The 21598-nt window shown below is 31.4% G+C and overlaps 1 protein-coding gene across 9 annotated transcripts; it reads right to left on the reverse strand.

Annotated features, from left to right (window-relative positions):
• Positions 1–12285: 12285 nt before the first annotated feature.
• LOC131660125 (F-box/FBD/LRR-repeat protein At3g52680-like) lies at positions 12286–19319 on the reverse strand. 9 transcript variants are annotated; one of them, XM_058929281.1, is made up of 10 exons: positions 18242–19319; positions 18018–18164; positions 16586–17937; positions 16315–16473; positions 15966–16235; positions 15297–15414; positions 14931–15109; positions 14748–14832; positions 14433–14504; positions 12296–13775 (listed from the first exon to the last, which is right to left on the reverse strand). In XM_058929281.1, exons 1-3 carry the CDS (start codon positions 18980–18982, stop codon positions 17638–17640), a joined length of 1188 nt encoding a protein of 395 aa, XP_058785264.1. In that variant the 5' UTR covers positions 18983–19319; the 3' UTR covers positions 12296–13775; positions 14433–14504; positions 14748–14832; positions 14931–15109; positions 15297–15414; positions 15966–16235; positions 16315–16473; positions 16586–17637. The 9 variants fall into 9 exon arrangements, with proteins under 9 accessions (XP_058785269.1, XP_058785268.1, XP_058785267.1 ...); XM_058929282.1 differs by having other exon boundaries at positions 12297–13391; positions 13693–13775; positions 14433–14832; XM_058929280.1 differs by having other exon boundaries at positions 12289–14504.
• Between the last annotated feature and the right edge of the window lie 2279 nt (positions 19320–21598).

Genomic DNA, 21598 nt, shown 5'->3' on the forward strand with positions numbered 1-21598 from the left:
AAAACGACGAGCTACTTAAGACATGTTAAAGGTAGAATGTTCCAAACATGAAAATTTTTTAAATACAGAGGGTTTACAACCTATCCTCATCCATTTCCAATTTAATAGTCGATAAACATTCAGAGAAACTACAAATGCTACCTTTGAAAAGAATAGCGTTACACATCATCCACAAGCTCCAAATCGAAGCCAACCAAATCTCACAAATGGTATTTCTATCCTCATTCTTCTTCACCCTCTAAGAGATACTAGAAAATTCTACTAGCTCAACAGTGGATAAACAAGAGTAGTTACCAATCCACTCAGCAACCTTAGCCCAAAATCTTCTAGTGAAAACATAAGAGTCGACTAAATGGATTTTGGGTTGATCTTCTCTGAAGCAGAATACATAATACTTGTCTCTATCGTCCTCCAAAATTCCCCTATTCACCAGCTGATCTTTAGTCGATAGTCTGTCGAGTAACAATCTCCAACCGAACAACAAAACCTTAGAAGGTACTTTCATCTTCAATAGGAAAGCAAAATCTGTGACATTATGACCAAGAGGAGTAACATCATTCATCAGGAAATTTTGGAGAATGAAATTGGCACAAGACTTGACCGAGAAAATTCCATTTCCCTCCGAAATTCAATCGAAAGTGTCTTCCTCATTCTCCCTCGGACTGAACACCTACAACAACTCCCAGAAATCATCAAACTGCGTCCTGCCCCCCACCTCTATAACATGCACACTGCTACCAAAATTCCAATTCCAACGCCTGTAGCAACTCCCTTAACCCACGAACCCGCATCTGCCACGCACAATAGCTCATCAGTAGCAGCATCAAACACCTTAGGAAAAGCTTCCTTCAAGGACTGATTTCCCAACCACGATCCAAACCAAAAAGAAGTTTTACTTCCGTTTTTGCACCTGCAATAGATACAACCAGCTAAACCAGAAATGCCATTACTCGGTTTGAAATCCATAAGCACAAGGTACCTCCACCAAATAGAGTCTCTATTTGTTAACACTATTTTATCACTAACCACCACTTTAATTTCCGGCTTCAGATACATATGCCTCAGTAATCCACTCCACATCGTATTATTTTCTGTCAAAATCCGCCATTTCCATTTAGTTAGAAGCGCCTTATTCAGAATTCCAATATATTTAATGCCAAGCCCATCGAGAATTTTTGGCTTGCACACTGATTTCCAACTAACCCAGTGAACCGTCCGCTTATTCACATTCCCTCGCCACAAGAAGTTGCTTTGGATGCTTCTAATCTCTGATAGAACTTATGCTGGCACTTTGTAAAAAGAAAAAGAATATATCGGCATAGAGTTCAGAATTGAATTAATGAGCACCATTCTCCCACATATAGAAAGAAACCTTCCCTTCCATGCTTCCAATTTATTTCTTATATTTGTGATCAAATCCTTCAACATGAACTCCATACTAGGGCTGTCACCCACCATGTTTCCGAGGAATTTAAAAGGTAATTGATCGATGCCGCAAGCCAAAAAAGAAGAAGGTGCACTTAACAGCCAGTCGCAAACGTTAACACCATATAGTTTACTTTTGAAAAAGTTAACTTTCAGACCTGACATTAATTCGAATCCTCCCAAAATGGCTATGATGCTCCATAGACTGTCGCTGCTCCCATCTCCCAGTATAACTGTGTCATCCGCGAATTGAAGAATGTCAACTGAAACCTCGTCGTTAATGCAAAATCCTTTAAAATCACCTTGTGCTACTACCCTATGCATTCATTCCGTTAGACCTTCCATAGCCAAAATAAACAAGAAAAGCGATAGCGGATCACCTTGACGAAGACCTCTTTCCACTTTGAAATTAGCCGATGCACTTTTGTTCACCAACACTGACATGGAGCTATTGAACACACAACCCTCCATCCATTTGATCCAATGATCTCAAAACCTCATTTTTGCAAGCAAGAATCTTAAATAATTCCAACACACAATGTCATAGGCCTTTTCGAAATCTACCTTAAAAATCAAGCAACTGCATTTGTCCCTCTGGGCCAGGTCTAAAACTTCATTCACCATTAATATTCCATATGCAATATTTCTTCCTAGAATAAACTCGGACTGGTTGATGGAAATAATCTTACGGATAACACTTTTGATCCTCTTAGCTAAGATCTTTGAGATAATCTTAAAAAGACAATCTAAAACGAAAGTATGTCTATATTCAGACAAAGATTGGGGATTGTTAACTTTTGGGATTAAAGTGATAAACGAGGTTCTGCAAGATTTTGTTAACTTTGCCCTGCCATGGAAATCCTTCAAGAAGCCAAAAATATCCCCCTTAATGACCTCCCAACACTTAATGAAATCAAACATGTAGCCAAAAGAACCAGGGCTTTTATTTTCGTCACGAAACATGAAATAACTTACCCCTTTCCACATATCATTCAACCCTACAAAACCTGCCCCTTTGAAACTATAATTAAGAGCTAACAAGTTTCTCCTCCACAAAATGACCATACCGCTCGAGGATCATTTATAATCATCAATTGTCCATCCACATCCCTATTACCCCAATACTCCACCGCTAAGATACTATAAAAATAAGCCGCTTTAATTTATTAAATAAAACACATATCGAATTTACATGATTGAATAAGAAAGCCATTGGTTGACTCGACTCATTATTTCAGTGAAAGTCGCCACCGTGTTTTATTGTTTCCAAAGGAAATGGGAAAAGAATGAAATAAAACCCAAAGATTTTAAAACAAAAAGATCTTAGGTACGGGTGTTGATTATACAAGGGGAAGGTTTTAAGCACCCCTCATATTGTGGTACTCCACAGGAACCTTTTTGAAAATCTGTGCTAAAAAGATATTGTGTGCGAAAGAAAAGGTTTGTTTGATTTTTTAAAATAAGCTCGGCAAGACATTACACCTTGTGCCTACATACCTCCTCGGTGCAATGGATAAGTCAAAGCTAATGTAGTTCCACTCAAAAGGGAAGATGCTTAAAAAGGAATAAACACTTTATCATCGTCGGAGAGAATACTCAGCCATTGATCTTGAGCATGAGAGCAGATGGATTCTTTGCATCACAAATGAGAGAAGGGCTCCAACTTGGATAAAATCAACAAGTATGCCACTAGCTCTCTCAAGTGGAAAAGATTCTATCATATCAATCAATATCAAAATTGTGAGGTATCGCAACTCACTACAACCATTAATCGTGTCTAAACTTTTGAAAGAAACACCAACAAGGGCAAATATATTTTTAAAGAAAGATGTTCTAAAAGAGATTGCAAACTTAAGAAGGTTTTGGAAAAAGGGAGAAGAATTTGAAAATCTAAGAAGGGAAGGAGATGAAGGGACTATCCTAGAGCATAAGATAAAAGCTAAGGCAAAGAACGGTCTAACCAAAATAAGAAACCAACACTTGACATTGAGAGTCAAGGTAGATTTCTCATCCTTTGGACTACCAACACTAAACCAACGCATTACCACTTGGGCATCCAGATGAACTTGATTATCTTTAGCACCTCTTATATTAAGCCTTTGGAACACAAAATAAAATTCAGACAAAAATCGGCCAGAGTAACGGCTGTATATAGACGAAATCCTTATCGCAATGCCTTGGAATTAACCATCAAGGACTTTTGAGGAAATACCTGCACACATAAACAGACTGTCATAGCCCGGGCCCCTCTCAAGACGCTTCCGACACTATTACCTCACGATCTTCTCTACCCCCTCACTAATAGAGATTTGCCTTTCGTGGGAATCGAACCATGTACCCCGGGGCTCAAGTACATGTTCAATCCATTTCCATTACCAATTGAGCTACTAGCTCAAGTGGTAATAATAACGCACGAAAAGAAAATAGGTAGCGGTCTCGTCTTCATCAAAAATCCATAAGAATTCCCATGATATTGAAGACTTTCATCGACCAAAATAAAAAGAAGAATAAAGATAGAGATACATTAAAATAAAATCACTCAAACTATCATTAATATCATTCATCTAATATTATGGATTTGACTCTTTCAAACCTATCAACATCCTAGATCCAATGATATTAATGAAGTAGAGGAAGAAGAGATACAAAAAATCAAGTTTAAAAAGGAAAAAAAGCATTTTGTCAGCTGCAAATCGATTTTCATAACTCAGATGTTCAAATTCTGCGCAGAGAACAACTTTGTAAATCGATTTGCACTGCACAGTTTTTCAAAAAACAGCAAATAAAGAGAAAAAAACTTGTTTAAACATAAAACCAAACACCTTGTGATCTTGGATACAAATGTACACAAAAATACCATCAAATAGCATCAATGTAGCACCAAAGGTGCATCACACAAACAATAATGGATCACATAAAGGAAGATGGAATGGATCTAGAACACACTTTGAATCTACTTCAAGAACACACCACCAAATGCTTTGATATACCAACAATTGATGAAGAGAGATTGTTTTAGATGAAGGTTTAGCTCAAAGTTAGTGAGGTTCAATGTGGAGCTCACTAACTTTTTTTATGGAATAAGAGAGCTTTGAGTGATTTGAGAATGGATGAGAAGAGAAAATGCAAGAGTTTCTTTGAATTTTCAAGCTTATGAAATGAAGAGGTGAAGACATTTATTTATAGGATTTAGGCTTGGGATTAGTGGTGGTTTGGAGTTAGGCTTGGTAAATGAAATTAGGTTTGGTAAATGAATTTGGAGACAAAATTATGATCCAAGGGTGCATATGTCATCAAATGAGGGTACATGATAAGATTGATCAAAATGATGTAGGGAATTGATTGTGAAATCTAGAACATTCATCCCACACATGAAAATGGTGACACACTCCTCAAAAGTTGAAAATTGCCTTCATTCTTCAAAATTCGCACTAGTGCAATCGATTTACACCTTATGCAAATTGATTTGCACTGCTGAAAAAGGAAAAATATGGTGCAAAAACAGTTATGAAAATTGATTGCTGTCTTATGCAAATCGATTTGCACTGATGACATAAGCAAATCTGGTGCAGAAACAGTTGTGTAAATCGATTTTTTTCTGAACTTCTGGAAAAAATTGAAACAGTAGTTTCAGAATTCGGCTGATAGGTTGGAGAATTTATCACCGTGCTGAGGAAGGAGAATTAGGAGAGGATGGCATCGTGGCTCCGTTTTGCTTCAAAAAAAAATCTTCTTGTTCCTTTTGATCTTTCTACCTGCAAAACAAAAAGAAATTGTTGTGGATGAGTGTAAAATTATGAGAGTTGTTGATTGTTAGTGTATGGGAATGGAGAATTTGGTAGAGGTGAGTGGTTGGTCAGTCGTTAAAAATAAGAGTTGTTAGTTATTTATAAGAAAACATTATGTTAAAAGGAAAATGGGCTTGGACCTCACTAAGAGCTTAATTTATTTTATTTTCCTTATTTTGAATTATTTAAATGAATAAATCAAAACAATTGAAATAAACAATTTAAGGGGTGATTGGATTAAAACTGTGGCCCAATAATGAATTTGCTCAATTTGGACTTTATGCACTAACTCAAAATTTCCCAACTTTCACCAGCCATAATTTTCTCAATTTTCATTATTTGAGAATAATTTTGAATTTGTAAGAAAACTTAGGGTGTCCTCTTCAATTATTTTCGCATTTGAAGATTTTTGTCTTTAAAAATGAGAGGACAAATTTTGGGGTATGACACTCTGACATCTTTAAACCATAACAGGGATACACCAAACTGGAATATATTATTCTTGACCATGAAAGCATCAACATCACCATTTCCATTTCTTTTGGGTATACTCACGAATCAAAATAAATCTCTTTTTATATTTTTCAAAAGAATTTTGTTGAAATTTTAATTTCTTTTTGTTTCAAAAAATACTATCAACAAGAAATGACCTTTAAGAAGTATGAAAGAAATAAGATTACAACTAACAGATAAAGGCTCAAACTTTATTAATAGAATGGTAGCCTGCAAATGGCAAGACTTCATGGATGATTACAAAGTTTGGAAAGTGGTAATTTTTATGGAAAAGGTACATTGAAATGTAATGACCCTATCCTCTCTCGCAACTTCGAATCTCTGAGCTAAGGCCTCTGTCGAAATGTATTGAACTTCAAATGACAAACAGATGATTGCTGGTGATCAAGTCTTGTCCGATGCCTTAAATCCCTAACTTTTTCCTGGACCGCCCTTTCGGGTTTTCAGTCCACCGGATAATTTATTCTGTTTATGTCTCTAATTTTTGCCTGGACCGCCCTTTCGGGTTTTCAATCCACCGAGACGCTCTTTTTTGCCTAAGCCGACCTTTCGGGTTTTCGACTTAGCGAGCTGTTCTTTTATTATTTTTAGGCAAAGTATTTCTCGATTATATCAGCAATCATGGGATGTGGGAACTCCTCTCCATCCATAGTTGCAAGAATTAATGCGCCGCCAGAAAAGACATTCTTAACAACATATGGTCCTTCAAAATTAGGAGTCCACTTGCCCCTTGAATCTGAGGTGAAAGACAAGATCCTTTTGAGCACGAGGTCGCCTTCTCTAAACACACGAGGTCGAACCTTTTTATCAAAAGCTTTCTTCATTCTTTTTCTGGTACAACTGACCATGGCATAAAGCCGTCATTCTATTTTCTTCTATCAAATTCAATTGATCAAACCTGCTCTGACAGCATTCAGCCTCATATAACTTGGTTTCCATTAAAACTTTCAAAGATGGAATCTCAACCTCAACGGGGAGCACTGCTTCCTAATGATGGAATCACGTCGCTACGTTAAATTCAAAAATTGGAAAATGTTTAGGAGGGAAGTTGATTGACAAAGGAGTTGATTAGGGGCGGTTGACTGACACTTTAATTAGTGTCATGCTATTCATGTCACAAAAATATAACCATTGGGGGAGTTGCGACGTGAATTTCATTTTGCTAAATTACGACGTGAAATTTCCGTCGCAAGTTTCTCCATATATATTCTAAAATTTTCTCTCTCACACTCAGACCAGTGTTCCATTTTTGCTCTTCTTCCTTTCTCCCCCCCAGTTTTCCTCTTCACTTCCTCCTCCAATATTTTTTCTCTTCTTCACTTCAAGAATAAAGCTCTCCTGCGAAGTGTTTTAGTGACGTGATTATCACGTGTCAACAAATTTATAGTTGTGACGTGATAATCACGTCACTACCTTTAAATAATATAAATAATGTAAAGTCATTGGGAGTCAGACATTAATTATTGAAAAAAGAAGTTGCGACGTGGGAAACACGTCACTACTAACAAGTAAAATGAATAACACTAAATGCTGTAATGTTCACATAGGGGGAAAGGTTCAAAATTTTAAAAAAAAATAGTCGTGACGTGTTAAACACGTCGCAAAATTTAAAAGGGAAATTTTAATTTTCGTTAATTGATTAGTGGCAGGCTTTTGCAGGCAGGCTCATTAAATGATGTTATTGGTGAAATGTTGTGACGTGAATATCATGTGGCAAGGTTGCGACGTGATATTCACTTCACTGTTTGACTTATATAATTGGCCCTTTGTTCTCTTTCTGCATAACACATATGTTTACAAAAAAAATCTCTCTTCCCTTCCATTCCAATTCCTTTCTTCTCTTCCATTTTTTCATTCAAATAGCTTCAAATCTTGTATCAAAGGTAAGTTTGATTCATTTTTTTTTATAATTTAGTTTTATCAATATCTTTCAATGTTTGTAATATTTTCTATTATTAATTTTAGATTAATTTTTTTTGTAAGGTATTGAAGAGAAGGTTGAAGGAGATTGAAGAATTAAAGAGGTTGAAGGAGATTAGAAAATAGGTATTTTTGCAATTTTTTGTTAAATTTAATATATTAATTTGGTTATATATTATATTTTTTGTTGTAAAATTTGCTATTAGATTAATATTTTAATTTTTGCGAAAAAAATAAAACAGAATATATTTATAAATATATTAAAGACGAATTTATTATATATATTATTATAAATTATTATTTTAAAATTTGTTATTAGGTTAATATTTTAAGTTTTGCAAAAAAATAAAAATAATAAAGAATATATATATATATATATATATATATATATATATATATATATTATTAATTGGGTTTTGGAAATTAAGAAAAAAAGGAATTAGTGATGTGATTTACATGTCACTAATTAGAGACATGGAAATCACGTTGCAACTTTTTCAAAACTATAATTATTAGTGACATGATTTTCATGTCACTAATTAGTGACATGAAAATCACGTGGCAAATAAAACAACTTTTCTGAACCCCATCTGATGCGTCTGCTCTGACTTAAATGTTGTGAATCTCATTGCAAACATTTGCTATGTGATTTTCATGTCACTAATTAGTGACATGAAAATCACGTTACAACTTGGTTGCCACCCGCTCTCCAGCGGCGTAATTATTCACGTCATAAAAATCAGTTTGTGAAGTGGTTTTTATATACGAGAAATGGTATTTATGATCAAATATTTTTATCGAAAAATGGTATACGGGAAAAAAATCTATTATTGATCTAAATTGTTTATATGCGAAATAATGAATTATTTATCTAAATATTTTTTTTCTTTTTTAGAATTTTCTTAAAAATAAATGATGTTTCCAAATGCGTGTAAAGAACAGAACCTGTGTGTATGCACGAGTTTGTTACTATTTTAAAAGAATAGTAAATGATCCAAATAGAATTGTATAGAATTAAAATATGCTACTTTTTCACTTTGGTCAATCCCAACTCTTAAAAATTTCAACCACTAAGGGTCCGTTTGGTTCAACGGAGGGGAGGGAAGGGGAGGGGAGAGAATTTAATCGAGGGGAGGGGAATGGAGGGGAAGGGAGGGGAGGAAATTTAACTAAATATATTTTTGGTTCAAAGAAAGGAGGGGAGAGATTTTTAACAAGTATGTTTGTTTCACAAGAGGAGAGGAAAGATTTTAAAATCAATTTACCTTTTTATCCTTATAAATATTATTTGTACTTAGTAAAAATAATTCTAAATAACAATAGTATTGAGTAAATTTCACCAAATAAAAATTTATTCATTCATAAACCATAATATAACAATAAACAACAACACATATTAGTTGAACTATATATCTTCAACGCAAATCAAACTATTATCTGATCTTAGGATTCATCTAACCCAATAAAACAATTTCTATAATTAAAAATAAATATAATAATAATATAATATTAAAAAAGTTGAACAAATAATATTAAAATTAAATTTTTTATTTATAACATAAATATATTACATTTGCATATTTTATATATTGTTATTATTATTATTTGTTTAATAAAAAAAACCTTACAACTATCATATATTATAAATAAGAACTAATATAAGTATGTTATTATTATTATTATTATTAAAAAAATAACATAATATCAAAAAGAGAATTTCAACAAAATAAAAATGAATTTACTGAATAGTCTATTTAATGAATAGTTGCAACTAGTTTATTTCAGATTTAAATTTAAAACAAAAACACTTGTTTTAGTGACATGATTTTCAAGTCACAAATTTGTAATGTGAAAATCACGCCGCAAATTTTCTGTGTTTTCTGACTCCTATTCTGCCATGTCTACTATTTACTACAATGTACTTGATATATGAAAAAGCATGCATTGCATATATAAAGACCAAACTAAGTTCTCAGTAAATTATATCTTATATGAAAGCACAAACTCAGTAACTCACTTCCTTAATCATTACTATAAACAAACACCATAAACTTCCAACATTTTAGATATTTTAGTAATTTAAACAACACAAACATGTCTTTAACAAAGTAGATTTCACTGGCATGTATAACTAAAGTTACCATCAACCGTACCTTAGAATTAGTAAAAATAAATGTTGATACTGTCGACCGGAGAAAATGTGTACCTGAGATCAGCTGCTGTCAAAATATCACAATACTAATAGTTTCAGTCTTTTAAATGCTCAACTCTCATATCATATTACGCAAATTAGTCCTTAGATGATAGTTTTACAGAAACAACCTTGCAAGGCCTGAAGAGAAGTAGCTTTTTGTAAACATCTTTGGAACTCTTTGAAAGTACCGTAGGAAAAGTTGTCTGACATTGAAACAACAATAAACTCTTTCAGCACAGTGAAACAGAAACAGAAAAATGCTAGCACAATATTTAATACTAATTTCAAATATCAAAGTACCTATCCTTTTTAAATTTGGTCCTCAATCCCCCGATAGAGATTCTTCAGAGATTTGTTATGAATCAAACCATTTGAATTAGAGAAAGAGATTCATCAGAAATTTTTTACCTCAAGTATTAGGTTTTCAAAAATTCATGAGCAATTTCGACAACTCATTCGAAAGTTGAAGAAGTGATTTCGAAGGAAGGAGAAGTATTTTGATTGATGAAGGAAAGAAGCAATTTTAAGAAAAATCGATGAAGGAGAAAGCGATTTTGAGAATAATCAATTGATGAAGGAGAAAAGGTTTTACGTGTTTCAATAAAAGAAAGAATTGATCGATGATGGAGAAAAAGGTTTTTTGTTTGGTGTTTAGATTTAAAAGATATTGTTTTATTAAAAAATAATTTTCTAAAAGAGAATAAATATTTTATAAATATATAGTAAAAGTTAACTAGGAAAATAACAATGAAAAATAATTGAAGTTAGATAGTAGTTTTTTAAATTGAGATTAACTAGAAAAATAATTTATAATAAAATTTTGATGGCTAATCTCTTATTTTCTTATAGTGTAAGCAAAAGTCGGGAAAAAAAAAAGGTCGGGATAAGCTTTGTTGAGGGATGGGTCTAAAACCTTTTCCTATCTTGCAAAATCATGTGCGCGGGGTGGGACAGACTCGCCGACATTGCATCTTTTTAATCTTAAAATTACAAATTTCCTGGTAAATGTTTATGCCCGCAAAAAATTGGACGGAGTGAGCATATTAGAGTGTGCGGGTCTGAAATCTTGACTCGTCGTAAAATTAATAAGGGCAAAATGGACATGCATGAGGTGTCTGATATGTTTTCCCACCCCAAGAATTGGTTTAATAACAATTAGGAAATTATATCAAATATTACCAACTATTCATTTGATTCGATAAATTAAATTATAGTTTAATACAACCCTATTACAACATCATTAATATTAATTTAATTGATTTTATATCTACAACATGATAAATTAAAGGCTTAATTGCAATTTTGGCCCCCTTATTATCCTTTTTCTTTGGTATTGGTCCCTCTGTTTTAAAATTCGGAATTTTAGTCCTTTTATTTTAGCTTTTTGAGAATTTTGGTCCCCTTGCAAATTCGAATGCATTTTTTAATGAAATGGAAGTCAATGACATGTTTAACATAAATCTTAAATAAAATTATTTTTTTGAATAGTTCACTATTCAACTAGCACTGACACATAATCAATGTGAGCATCATTTCATTTAAAATTGTCTTTGAATTTGCAGGGGGACCAAAATCCTAAAAAAACTAAAATATAGGGACTAAAATTTCGGATTTTAAAATAGGGGGACTAAAACAAAAAAAAAAAAGAATAATAGAAATACCAAAATCACAATTAAGTCTAAATTAAATTAATATTTATATGACAATTATCATTTAAAATATTTTTTCAATTAATGCGCATATCAATTCTTAACCTATTTCAAGAATAAAATAAAGATGAATATTCACATATATCCTATATATTTATTATATAATATAAAATATTCTAAGAGTCTGTTTGGTTCAAATAAGGGGGAGGAGAGAGATTTTAATGGAGGGAAGGGGAGAGATTTTTATTAATTATATGTATTTTTGGACGTTCAAACGAGGGGGAAAAAGGGGGAGAGATTTTGGTTAAAAATATGTTTGGTTCACGAGAGGAGGGGAGAAATTTTATTAATAATTTATATTTTTATACTTATTATTTTATATAATTGATATGATATTCAAAAGTGAAAATTTCATAAATAATTTTTTAGAAGTGATATTTGTAATATAGAGTGATTAAAATTAAATACACTTGATACATATTATAACTTTCAACACAATTATCTATCCATTGATAACAACTTTTGAATACATAAAATAACTTATTATTAACTATATATAATAAACAAAATAAATAAATGGTTTAAAATTTTATATAAAAAATATATATAATAGAATACATAACAAAATTAGAAAAAAAATTAATATAATTAAATATAAAAATTATAATAAAAAATAAAAAATTGTAGTGATTATAATTTTTATTAAATAAAAATAATAATTTAAAGGTAAAGAATAATTATAATAAATCGATATAAGCAATAGAGAAAAATCACAAAAAATAAAAAAGAAGCAGACGGAAGAAAATAAGAAATAATAAAATAAAATTTAGGATATTTTAATAAATATATTAGTTAATTAAATATCAAGAGTCACATTTCCTCCCCTCCTTTTCAAATCCCCTGATTCGGGGGCGCAAAAAGTGTGATTTGGAAGGATTTTACTCCCTTCCGCTCCCCTCATATCCCCTCCTAAAAATTAAACCAAGCACATTTTATTATAAATATTCTCTCCCTTCCCCTCATATCCCCTCCTAAAAATTAAACCAAACACATTTTATTATAAATATTCTCTCCCCTCCCCTCCATTTACCTCGAATCAAACACACCCTAAAGATAATATTATCATTCAGCACCATAAAATTATAGATATGTTATAGGTTACATTATTGTATTGGTTCTAAAATATCCTAAATGAGTTCTAATAACACCACAAGAAAATGTGTATTTTGCTATGACAGATACAATAGCTAATTAGTAGCTAATCTCTATCAAACAGAGTTAGTTGGAGATTTGTTGGGGATTAGCTACAATATATGCCGTAGCATAGATTGAGTGACTAATTATCTTGGCCAAAATTTCCTAGCAAAACTCAAACTAATATATTAAAGTTTCTTGCTAAACCACAACCAAGTTCCAGCAAAATGTCTTTTTTGAGTTATGTTTTCACCAACTATACAACTACAATATCGCCGCCAAAATTTCATAGTAAATCTCAAGCTAATTTATAGCAAATGTTTGTAATAACTTTTAATCAAAATTTGTTAGGCTTAATTTTAGTTATTAATTTTAATCAAAACAAAATAGGCCTAATTAAAAAAATCGCAAAAAACATTATAATCGTATCAATCAAATTACCTACTTAGAGAACAATACCAATTCCAAGAACAAGTTAAGAAATTAGAAATTTGTGAATTTGACAATTAAAAATCCATATAGATCCAACCTAATAAGATTAATGACTTCTAGGAGATTTCAGAAATAAAAACAATCAAGATTACCATTTTTAGCTCAAAACAATGTACATATGCTAAGTTTTAAGAGAAAATACATGAGAGAAACTCAACTCAGTAAGAGAAGCCTTCTTCGTACGAACGTCCCATGACAATAACTTGTTGTCAAATCCTGAAGTAATTAACAAACACGCAACAATCAAGATCATAATAAGAACTTGGACAAAATAAAGCTTGACCTTGATAGACCTATCATTTGCCCAAAACAAACATTCAAACAATTTATAATTACTGTGGGCTTCCCAACATTCTCTTTAGTGGGCTTCCCAACATTCTCTTCAATGACTCTGTTTTCTATCTTATCTCATCTTGTGTCCATTCAAATAACAAATGAAAAACAATAAAAGTAAAATTTTATAACTTATAACCGAAACAAATAGAAACAAGGAGCATAGGTTAGGTAAGTAGCTTACATGTTTCATTGGAATATCCAATGCATGTTGCTATGGCGTCGTGATTACCCATTTGGTCAACAATTCCCGAATGCAAGTCTTACCTATAAATTTGAGCATATCAGAGGTAAAAAACAAACAAGAAAAAGCAAAACACAAGGCATCATGATCAACAAGAAAAGCTCATGACAAAATATCACTAGAAACACCACATAATGACCACATGGATATCATCAATGCTAGGTGTCAACAAACTATAACTCAACAAGATGGAATATAACACAAGATATACTAAATAATCCACTCAAAGGATAGTTTAGAATCTAATACTCCATTTTCCATTTTCTGTCATAATTTTGAATATTTAGAATCCAATACCTTTGACTGATTTTTTCTGCCCATCAGAAAACAATATTTCTTAATCTTAACAAATAAACCCAAAAACTAGTTTTACTTTTTCTTTCCTCTAACAAACAAAGAGGGAAGCTCACACTTGACACAACTTAAGCTAGCTCGTGTGTTTTTTGAAAGGGGCAAATCTATATCATTTTCATAGCAATAAGTGTGCTCTAAAAAATTTCATTAGCAATAATTGTATCAAAAAATTCCATTAATGCAGTTACTAAAGAAAAAAATTGCCCCTTTCAACTACAAATATAAATATTAGAGCTAACATTCCTTCAAGTGAAAATCAAACTATATCACCATTTTTGACACATCACTAAACTAAATAGAAAAGGATAAGCCCTAAAATAACCAACCTTCTCCTGTCAATGCATGTATTTGCACCAATTTCAACACTGTTCACTGTTATGACGTTCAACTTCTGAGTACTGACAGATTTAAGCAAGAAATTCATATTATTAGTAAAATCTATGCAAGTTGAAATTTATTGTTAAACATAAATAATCTGTCAATGTATATAGGATTAAATTAAATTAAAAGACAAGCAACCATTGTTAGCTTCAGAAAAATTACGTCACTCCAGCCATATACAAAAAGGACATTCTGCTTAGACTGTCATTTTTAAATATAGGGACAAGTTTAACAACTCTAAGACCACCATGGAGCATCACCTGTTCTGAAATCTGTTTCAATCCAAGGAACAAACACTACCTTCCCATCATCCACACCAGCATCACAATGGGCAAATGCCAGAGACTGTCCAAAAAAATAAGCAACAATATTCATTACTACAAGTTCTTATGTTCAAGCTATTTTTAGTTGTTGAAGCTATTTTTACAAGTTCTTATGCTTACCAAAGGTGCAGGTCCTCTCACAACTCTTCCTTGGTCATTGTACTAAGATCCATGGTAGGGGCAGATGAACTTGTTCTCAGCTTGATTAAAAGGCATGACACACCTGAGGTGAGTGCATACGGCGTTAATTGCAAATGTTGCAAGTGTTCTATCTTTCTCTACCACTAGGTAGGATCACCCTAATATATAATATCATGAAAGTAGAGGTATTCATTTTCACTCTTTCAAAAAGTTTCTCAAGTGTTTATAGCATTACAGCTTATCTGATAAGTGTTTATGTATAAGTTATTTCTATAAATTCTGCAAACAACTTATGAAACGGCTTTATAATGTAATGTTTTAATCAACTAACGATTGTACTCTTACCTTTAATCCTTGTGTAAGAGTACGGTCACCAGGTCCATGAACCTTGAGCCATTCTGATGCAACTACATCATTGCCAATGGCATCCTTGGCAACGGTACCACCAGTTGAAGAACCTGAGCTGTGAATTTTTTTCCAAGACAGGTTAATAATTTGGAATATGAAGAATCATATAACTTTTGGATGCCAAATGAAAAAGATAACTAGTAATATAGTAGACTACTAATAATTCTCTTGTGTGATACATCTTATTAGTGCATGTTTGGTATTGCGTTGAGTTTGTCATAACCACGATGAGATCATCGTGAGTCTGTCAACCAGTAGTGATACCAAACATACATTTAAACACTTAGACACTAACCTTTAAAATTGAAAATATGATTGTGACACTGACATGTATTGGTGTCTGAAATTAACACAAAATTTATACATGCGGTTAGACACAATCACTTCTATTTCCTAATTTATTATCATTGTCTAAGTGTCGGAATCAGTATCATGTTCAATGTTTGTGTCAAACACATAGAAATCCTTAACCTACACATCAATCCACACGATTGTACAACTCAATACATCATCAACAGGTCTCACCAACCAGACAAAAACCTTAATTTCACAAAGAGATTGAATTTAAATTATTTATAAACAAGAATACAAAAACCAAAAGCATACCCTGGAGGTACAAGGAAGGAACCATATGGAACAAGCATTCCAGCAGTAGAAAGTGAAAGAGCACCAAGAAGAAACAAAGGTCCTTGCATCAACAATCTTAAATTTAACATTCCTAATGGGTTCATCACACAAAGGTCCTTCCCGTGCACCCCACTGAAATCTGTTAAATGACATAACATTATCAAAGTAAACAATGGAATCCTTTAAAGCATTGAGCAGGTTCTTGTCAACTTCAGTAGGAAGGGTGTCATCTAAAAGAATATTAGGGCCCTGCAATCGAACTAGAATATGTTACACATAAGTTTCATGAGACATTTGGGCAAAGAGATAGATAGATATAATGATTTACCTGCTTATCAGGGCCAAAAGCCCAGATTGACCAAGCAGCAAGAAGATCCCAATCATATTTAGTCTGGAAAAATTCACCTAGTTACTTTTTGTTCCAGTCAGTGCTAACAACACCATTCTCTATGTCTTCTGCCAGACCTCTTTCTAGTGGCTCCGCAATCTAAAGAATGGCCAAGAGTTTTATGAGTGAAGTGAAAAATACCCAGCCTAAGAAAAATGTATCTGTGAAATAAGAAATGGACAAATTGTAATGAAGCCTATATGATACCTACCATTGTTATTTTTTTCTTCTTGTTTGTTGTTTCAGCAAAACATTTCATGGATGAAGAATCAACAACTATTTCACAAAATGAGACAACAGGATCTGCTACCTGCAAAAGAATAGGAAAGGACCATCTTCAACAAAGGAAGAACTTTAAGTCAACGTCTAACGCAAAAAATGAGAATCAAAATTAGATGAAAAGGGAAATAGAAAGTGATATATGACCTTGACTTCTACAGTGGCAGATACTATGGCAAAGAAAGCAGAGTAAAAGTTCAATTTCTGAATTTAGTAAAGAGATAGTAATAAACATGGTTAAAACAAGGGTTTCCAGAAAGAAGTAGTAGCGACTATTGGTGGCATGTACAATAATGCAATCTACAACAACATTTTCTACAGCCACTATTGACAACCATGTGTCTTATTAATGGACAATTCCCTTGAAGGATGAGTTTGTTCATACCATTCATCCCAGTTCTCCGTCCAAAAAGTTGGTTTGTTATGAATGTTTGGTTTAAATCCATCACAGTAGCATGCATTGCATATATAAAGACCAAACAAAGTTCTCAGTAAATTATATCTTATATGAAAGCACAAACCAAGAGAAATGACTACCACACAATAGAATTAGAACATGTTGGACAGACAGAATAAGAACGACCAAGAGAAATGACTAATGCTTAAAATTTCATAAACTACTCTCGAAAACAAGGAGGGCATGCAATAAAGGCATTTTCAATTGAGACTTTTTCATTCTATGGCTGTATAGAGAGGGAAAAGTAAGGCATTTTGTGATCTTTGCCAAATTAAGCATGTAACAAAATACACCGGTTACAACAAACTTAAAACAGTTGCGAGAAAAGAAAATGATACTTAGTGATGAAAACAGTTAAAATAAAAAACAAAAAGTAAGAATTGTGAGGGATTATAATGAATTTAAATTGCATATAGAAAGATAATGTATTTCACATAGAGAATCAATCAAATATAACTTTACAGCCCTTTGGACTTGGAGATGAGTTTTGTAATACTTAATACTTTGCATTTAAATGTATTCCAGAATCAGTCAAATATAAGTTTACAGCCCTTTGGATATAGAGATAATTTTTGTAATATTTGATATTTTGCATTTAAATCCAAGGAAGAGGAGCACTGAATTGTCATGGTACTTAATACTTTTGAATTTCGCATGATATATTCAGCAAATTGAAGCTCGTAGTTTTTGCCTCTCCAACTTGGAAACAAACAAGTTTTGAGCCGAGAAGAAAGACATTCTGGAACCATCTTTGGGTCCACCTGATTATTCATCTTCTTTATGCGCTCCCGATTCATCGCATAGATTTCCTTCTGATTTTCTATTTCCTAGACAATGTTGAAGTAAAAAACAGAATGAGTTAAGATTTAAAAAAGAAAAAACCAAATGGTGTATAAAACCAACGAACCTGATGATGAATGATAAGATGGTCAAGTTTGGGAGTATGTTGAAGCAGTTTAAGTATCCACTTCCCTAATTGGTCCAAGTCAATGAATAGCTCCATTTGAGTTAAATTGTAAAAATTGGGGACTTGTACAAAGGGGTGCGACCATACCTTGAAGAATTTAAATCACAAAACATTAGAAAGTAGTACTTTACTTGTATGAAGTTAGAAAACAATAAAAAGCATACCTTCCCTAAATTGAGAATGAGTGCCCTGGAAAAGGGGAGTAAAGGAATAAGTACATGGTCATTAATATCAGCTCTCACCAAATTGGGCAAACATTCCATCATTGCTCCAGGTGCAGGTAGATTAGACCAATCGTAAACACCTACGCATTTTGTTTGCAATACCTCTAGATTGGGAAAGGCGGAGAAAAAGTTGATGACATAGCTAGTACGACAGAAAATGACATCATCTAAATAAATAGTTTTGATAGAAGAAGAAACACTTATTCCAGGAAGGTCTTTGACAATATATATGTGTGTAAGCTTGAGAACAGTAAGAGTGTTAGAAGTGAAAAAATTAGAAAAGAATTTCATCTCTAAAGGGTAAGAGAGCATGTTAAGTTCTAGGGTTTCAACTCTTCTTTGTATTGCTATCTTAATAACTGAGTCTAAATCTTCATCTTCAGGTTTGTCACACGTTAGGCGGAATGATAGTATTGGCAATTTGATGTCACGAGATAGTATGATTGAGTGTATAACATGGTTTGGGGTGATTCCAATAGTGAAATCCAAAGTGGTGAGAGAAAGCCATATTGATTTCCAGATCTTTGAGAGGATGCTTGTGCGGGCGGCTAATTTGGTTGGAAGAAAAGAGAGAATGTGAGAGAGAATTGAGTCAGGAAGGTTACTAAGCCTATCTTGTGTTGAAATCATCATCGATGGCTTGCTAACCCTAAATCGCTTGCTATCTTGTGTTGAAATCATCGAAATTGATGGCTTGCACTTGCTAAAGCTATCTTGTGTTGAAATTCAAAACTGATGAATTCTGGTTTGTTTAAGCAAGGACAAACTATTTATTCTCAAACTCTGAAACAAATCTCCAATAATTATATTTAATTCATAGATGGAACAAATCTCTCACTGAAAATATTTAATTTATAGATGGAAACAAATCTCAGACCAAAAGAAATATTTAATTTATAGATGGAGGAGAAACAAACAAATCTCACTAAAAATATTTAATTGATACATGGAGGAGAAACAAACAAATCTCAGAAAAATAACATTTAATTTATAGATAGAGGATTAGAGGTGAAACCTAATTCTGAATCTCAAGTTAATAAAGTGTGTGACTCGTGAGGACTTTAAATGGTATCTTAAGCTTAAAGAAAAAAACGTATGACAAGTACAAGGGGATTTGGGGTTGAGGACTTCAATTCATATATTTTTAATAGAATTTTTTTAATAAAATTTAATAATATTAAAAACAAATTAATTTAGTTTTATATCTTATTCAACCTTATAAAGATAGAACCATATTAAATCTCCTTTTAGTTTATAATTAAAAAATAATTTAATATTTATGATATATTTTAATTTAGTATTAAGAATATGCAAAAATATATGAGCGAGTGATTTTAATATTAAGAGTTCACATTTATAAATATTTCAAATTTTATTTTTAGTTCTATAATTTGGTAAAGAAATATTTTATAATTTTTTAAAGATATTATTGAAAAATTTAAAATTTTCAAAGTAATTAAACAATTTTCAATATTTTAAAAAATAACTAATGCTAAAACTGCATGCATAATTTTTTTATAGAAACTAAAATATATCATTTTTTTAAAAGGACTAAAAATAAAATTTAAAATATTTATAGAAACCAAAAACATATTTAATTCTAAAATTATTACGTCATAAAAAAAAAAAGAATTATTAAATATACTTACATACATACACCATGCTTGTATTATAATTGGTTGGTCAAACTTCCAAACATTTTTTATTTAAATATATAGGAGGGTGCTTATAAAATTAATCAACATATAATCTAAACCGCTAATATTAATAGAAAAAGAATTATACTTCACGCAATTTTTTAAATAAATATAACTCTTAACATAATATTTCTAAAAAAATATATATATGAATAACATTAAAGTATCTATCATATTTAAAAAAATTATATTATTTATAAAAATTTGATAATAATAAAAAACAATTTATTTTTTTTCATACATCACTTAATGTTATTGAATATATCATATTAAAAGGATTTAGTTTATAACCAAAATACAAGTTAATATTTATTTATGATATATTTTAATTTAATATTAGGAATATTAAACTGTACTTTTTAATGATAAAATAATAATATTTATATTAAAAATTACAATAAATGTTTGTTTTAATAAACATATGAGACAATTATATATGATATATGAAAAATACAATTTAACTTTATATGTTTGATAAATAATTTTAGTAGTCCATTTTGTATATGAAGATATGGTACTTGTCACCCGATTGCTCATATTAAATCTTTCGACTTTCAATTTTTATCTTTAAATTAAAAGATATTAAGTTTAATTTTTCATTTTTTATTTGTTAATATTATATTGATTTTTTATTGTATAACATTGCTAATTTTTCCTTTAAAATTCAAGATATATCAAGATTCAAGGTTCAAGATTCAAGCTTTTTATTTTATTTTCATTGAGGTATTTAAGCAATTTATTTTATTTATTTTTTCAAATTTAAATATATTAGGTTTTTTTTATAAAGGGCAAATATTATAAATCAAAGAAAAGAGCTAAAAAAAGAGGGGGGCCAAACCAAACCCTCGCTCTAAAGTGTGTAAATCTAAAGTTAGGTTTGTCTAACTTGTTGAATAAAACGCTAGAGAATAGGTTTTGCGGAGGATCAAAGAAGCCTAATAACCATCTACAAAAATGCATTCATTTGCCAACAAGTCGGCGCACGAATTAGCTTCTATATTAGGTTGTTGGTTGTTGTTATTGTAAATTAATTATGTAGTAGTTGTTTTAATTTTTAATATAATATAAAAAAATTATTTATACGAAAATATATTTTAATGATATAGTATATTAGGTTTTATGAAGTTTTTTATATTTATGTTATTAAAACAATAAATATATTATTTAATTGGGTTAATAGCCGTTTACCCCCTGCCATATAGGCGAGTTTTGATTTACCCCCTTTAAAAAAAAATTGGATTACCCCCTATAATTTTAAAATTCTAAGTCTTTTGCCCCCTAAGAGGAAAAATTATCCCCCTGTAAAATGAATTTTTTTTGATTTACCACCCTAGTTTTTACACGTTTAGGGGGGTGCCCAAAAATTATAGGGGGGTAATCCAAAACTTTTTTTTTAAGGGGGTTAAATCAAAACTCGCCTATATGGAAGGGGGGGGGGGGGGGTTTTAAACGAATATTAACCCTATTTAATTTGAAAATATTTTTTTGATAATATATTAAAATATTATATAGATATTTAATAAAACATGATATTTTTATTAATTTTTGTATTTTTATTAATTAATAATTTCTTATTTTTATTATAAAAATATTTTGCCGA

The sequence above is a fragment of the Vicia villosa genome, linkage group LG3, assembly GCF_029867415.1.
Source record: "Vicia villosa cultivar HV-30 ecotype Madison, WI linkage group LG3, Vvil1.0, whole genome shotgun sequence".
Taxonomy (NCBI): domain Eukaryota; kingdom Viridiplantae; phylum Streptophyta; class Magnoliopsida; order Fabales; family Fabaceae; genus Vicia; species Vicia villosa.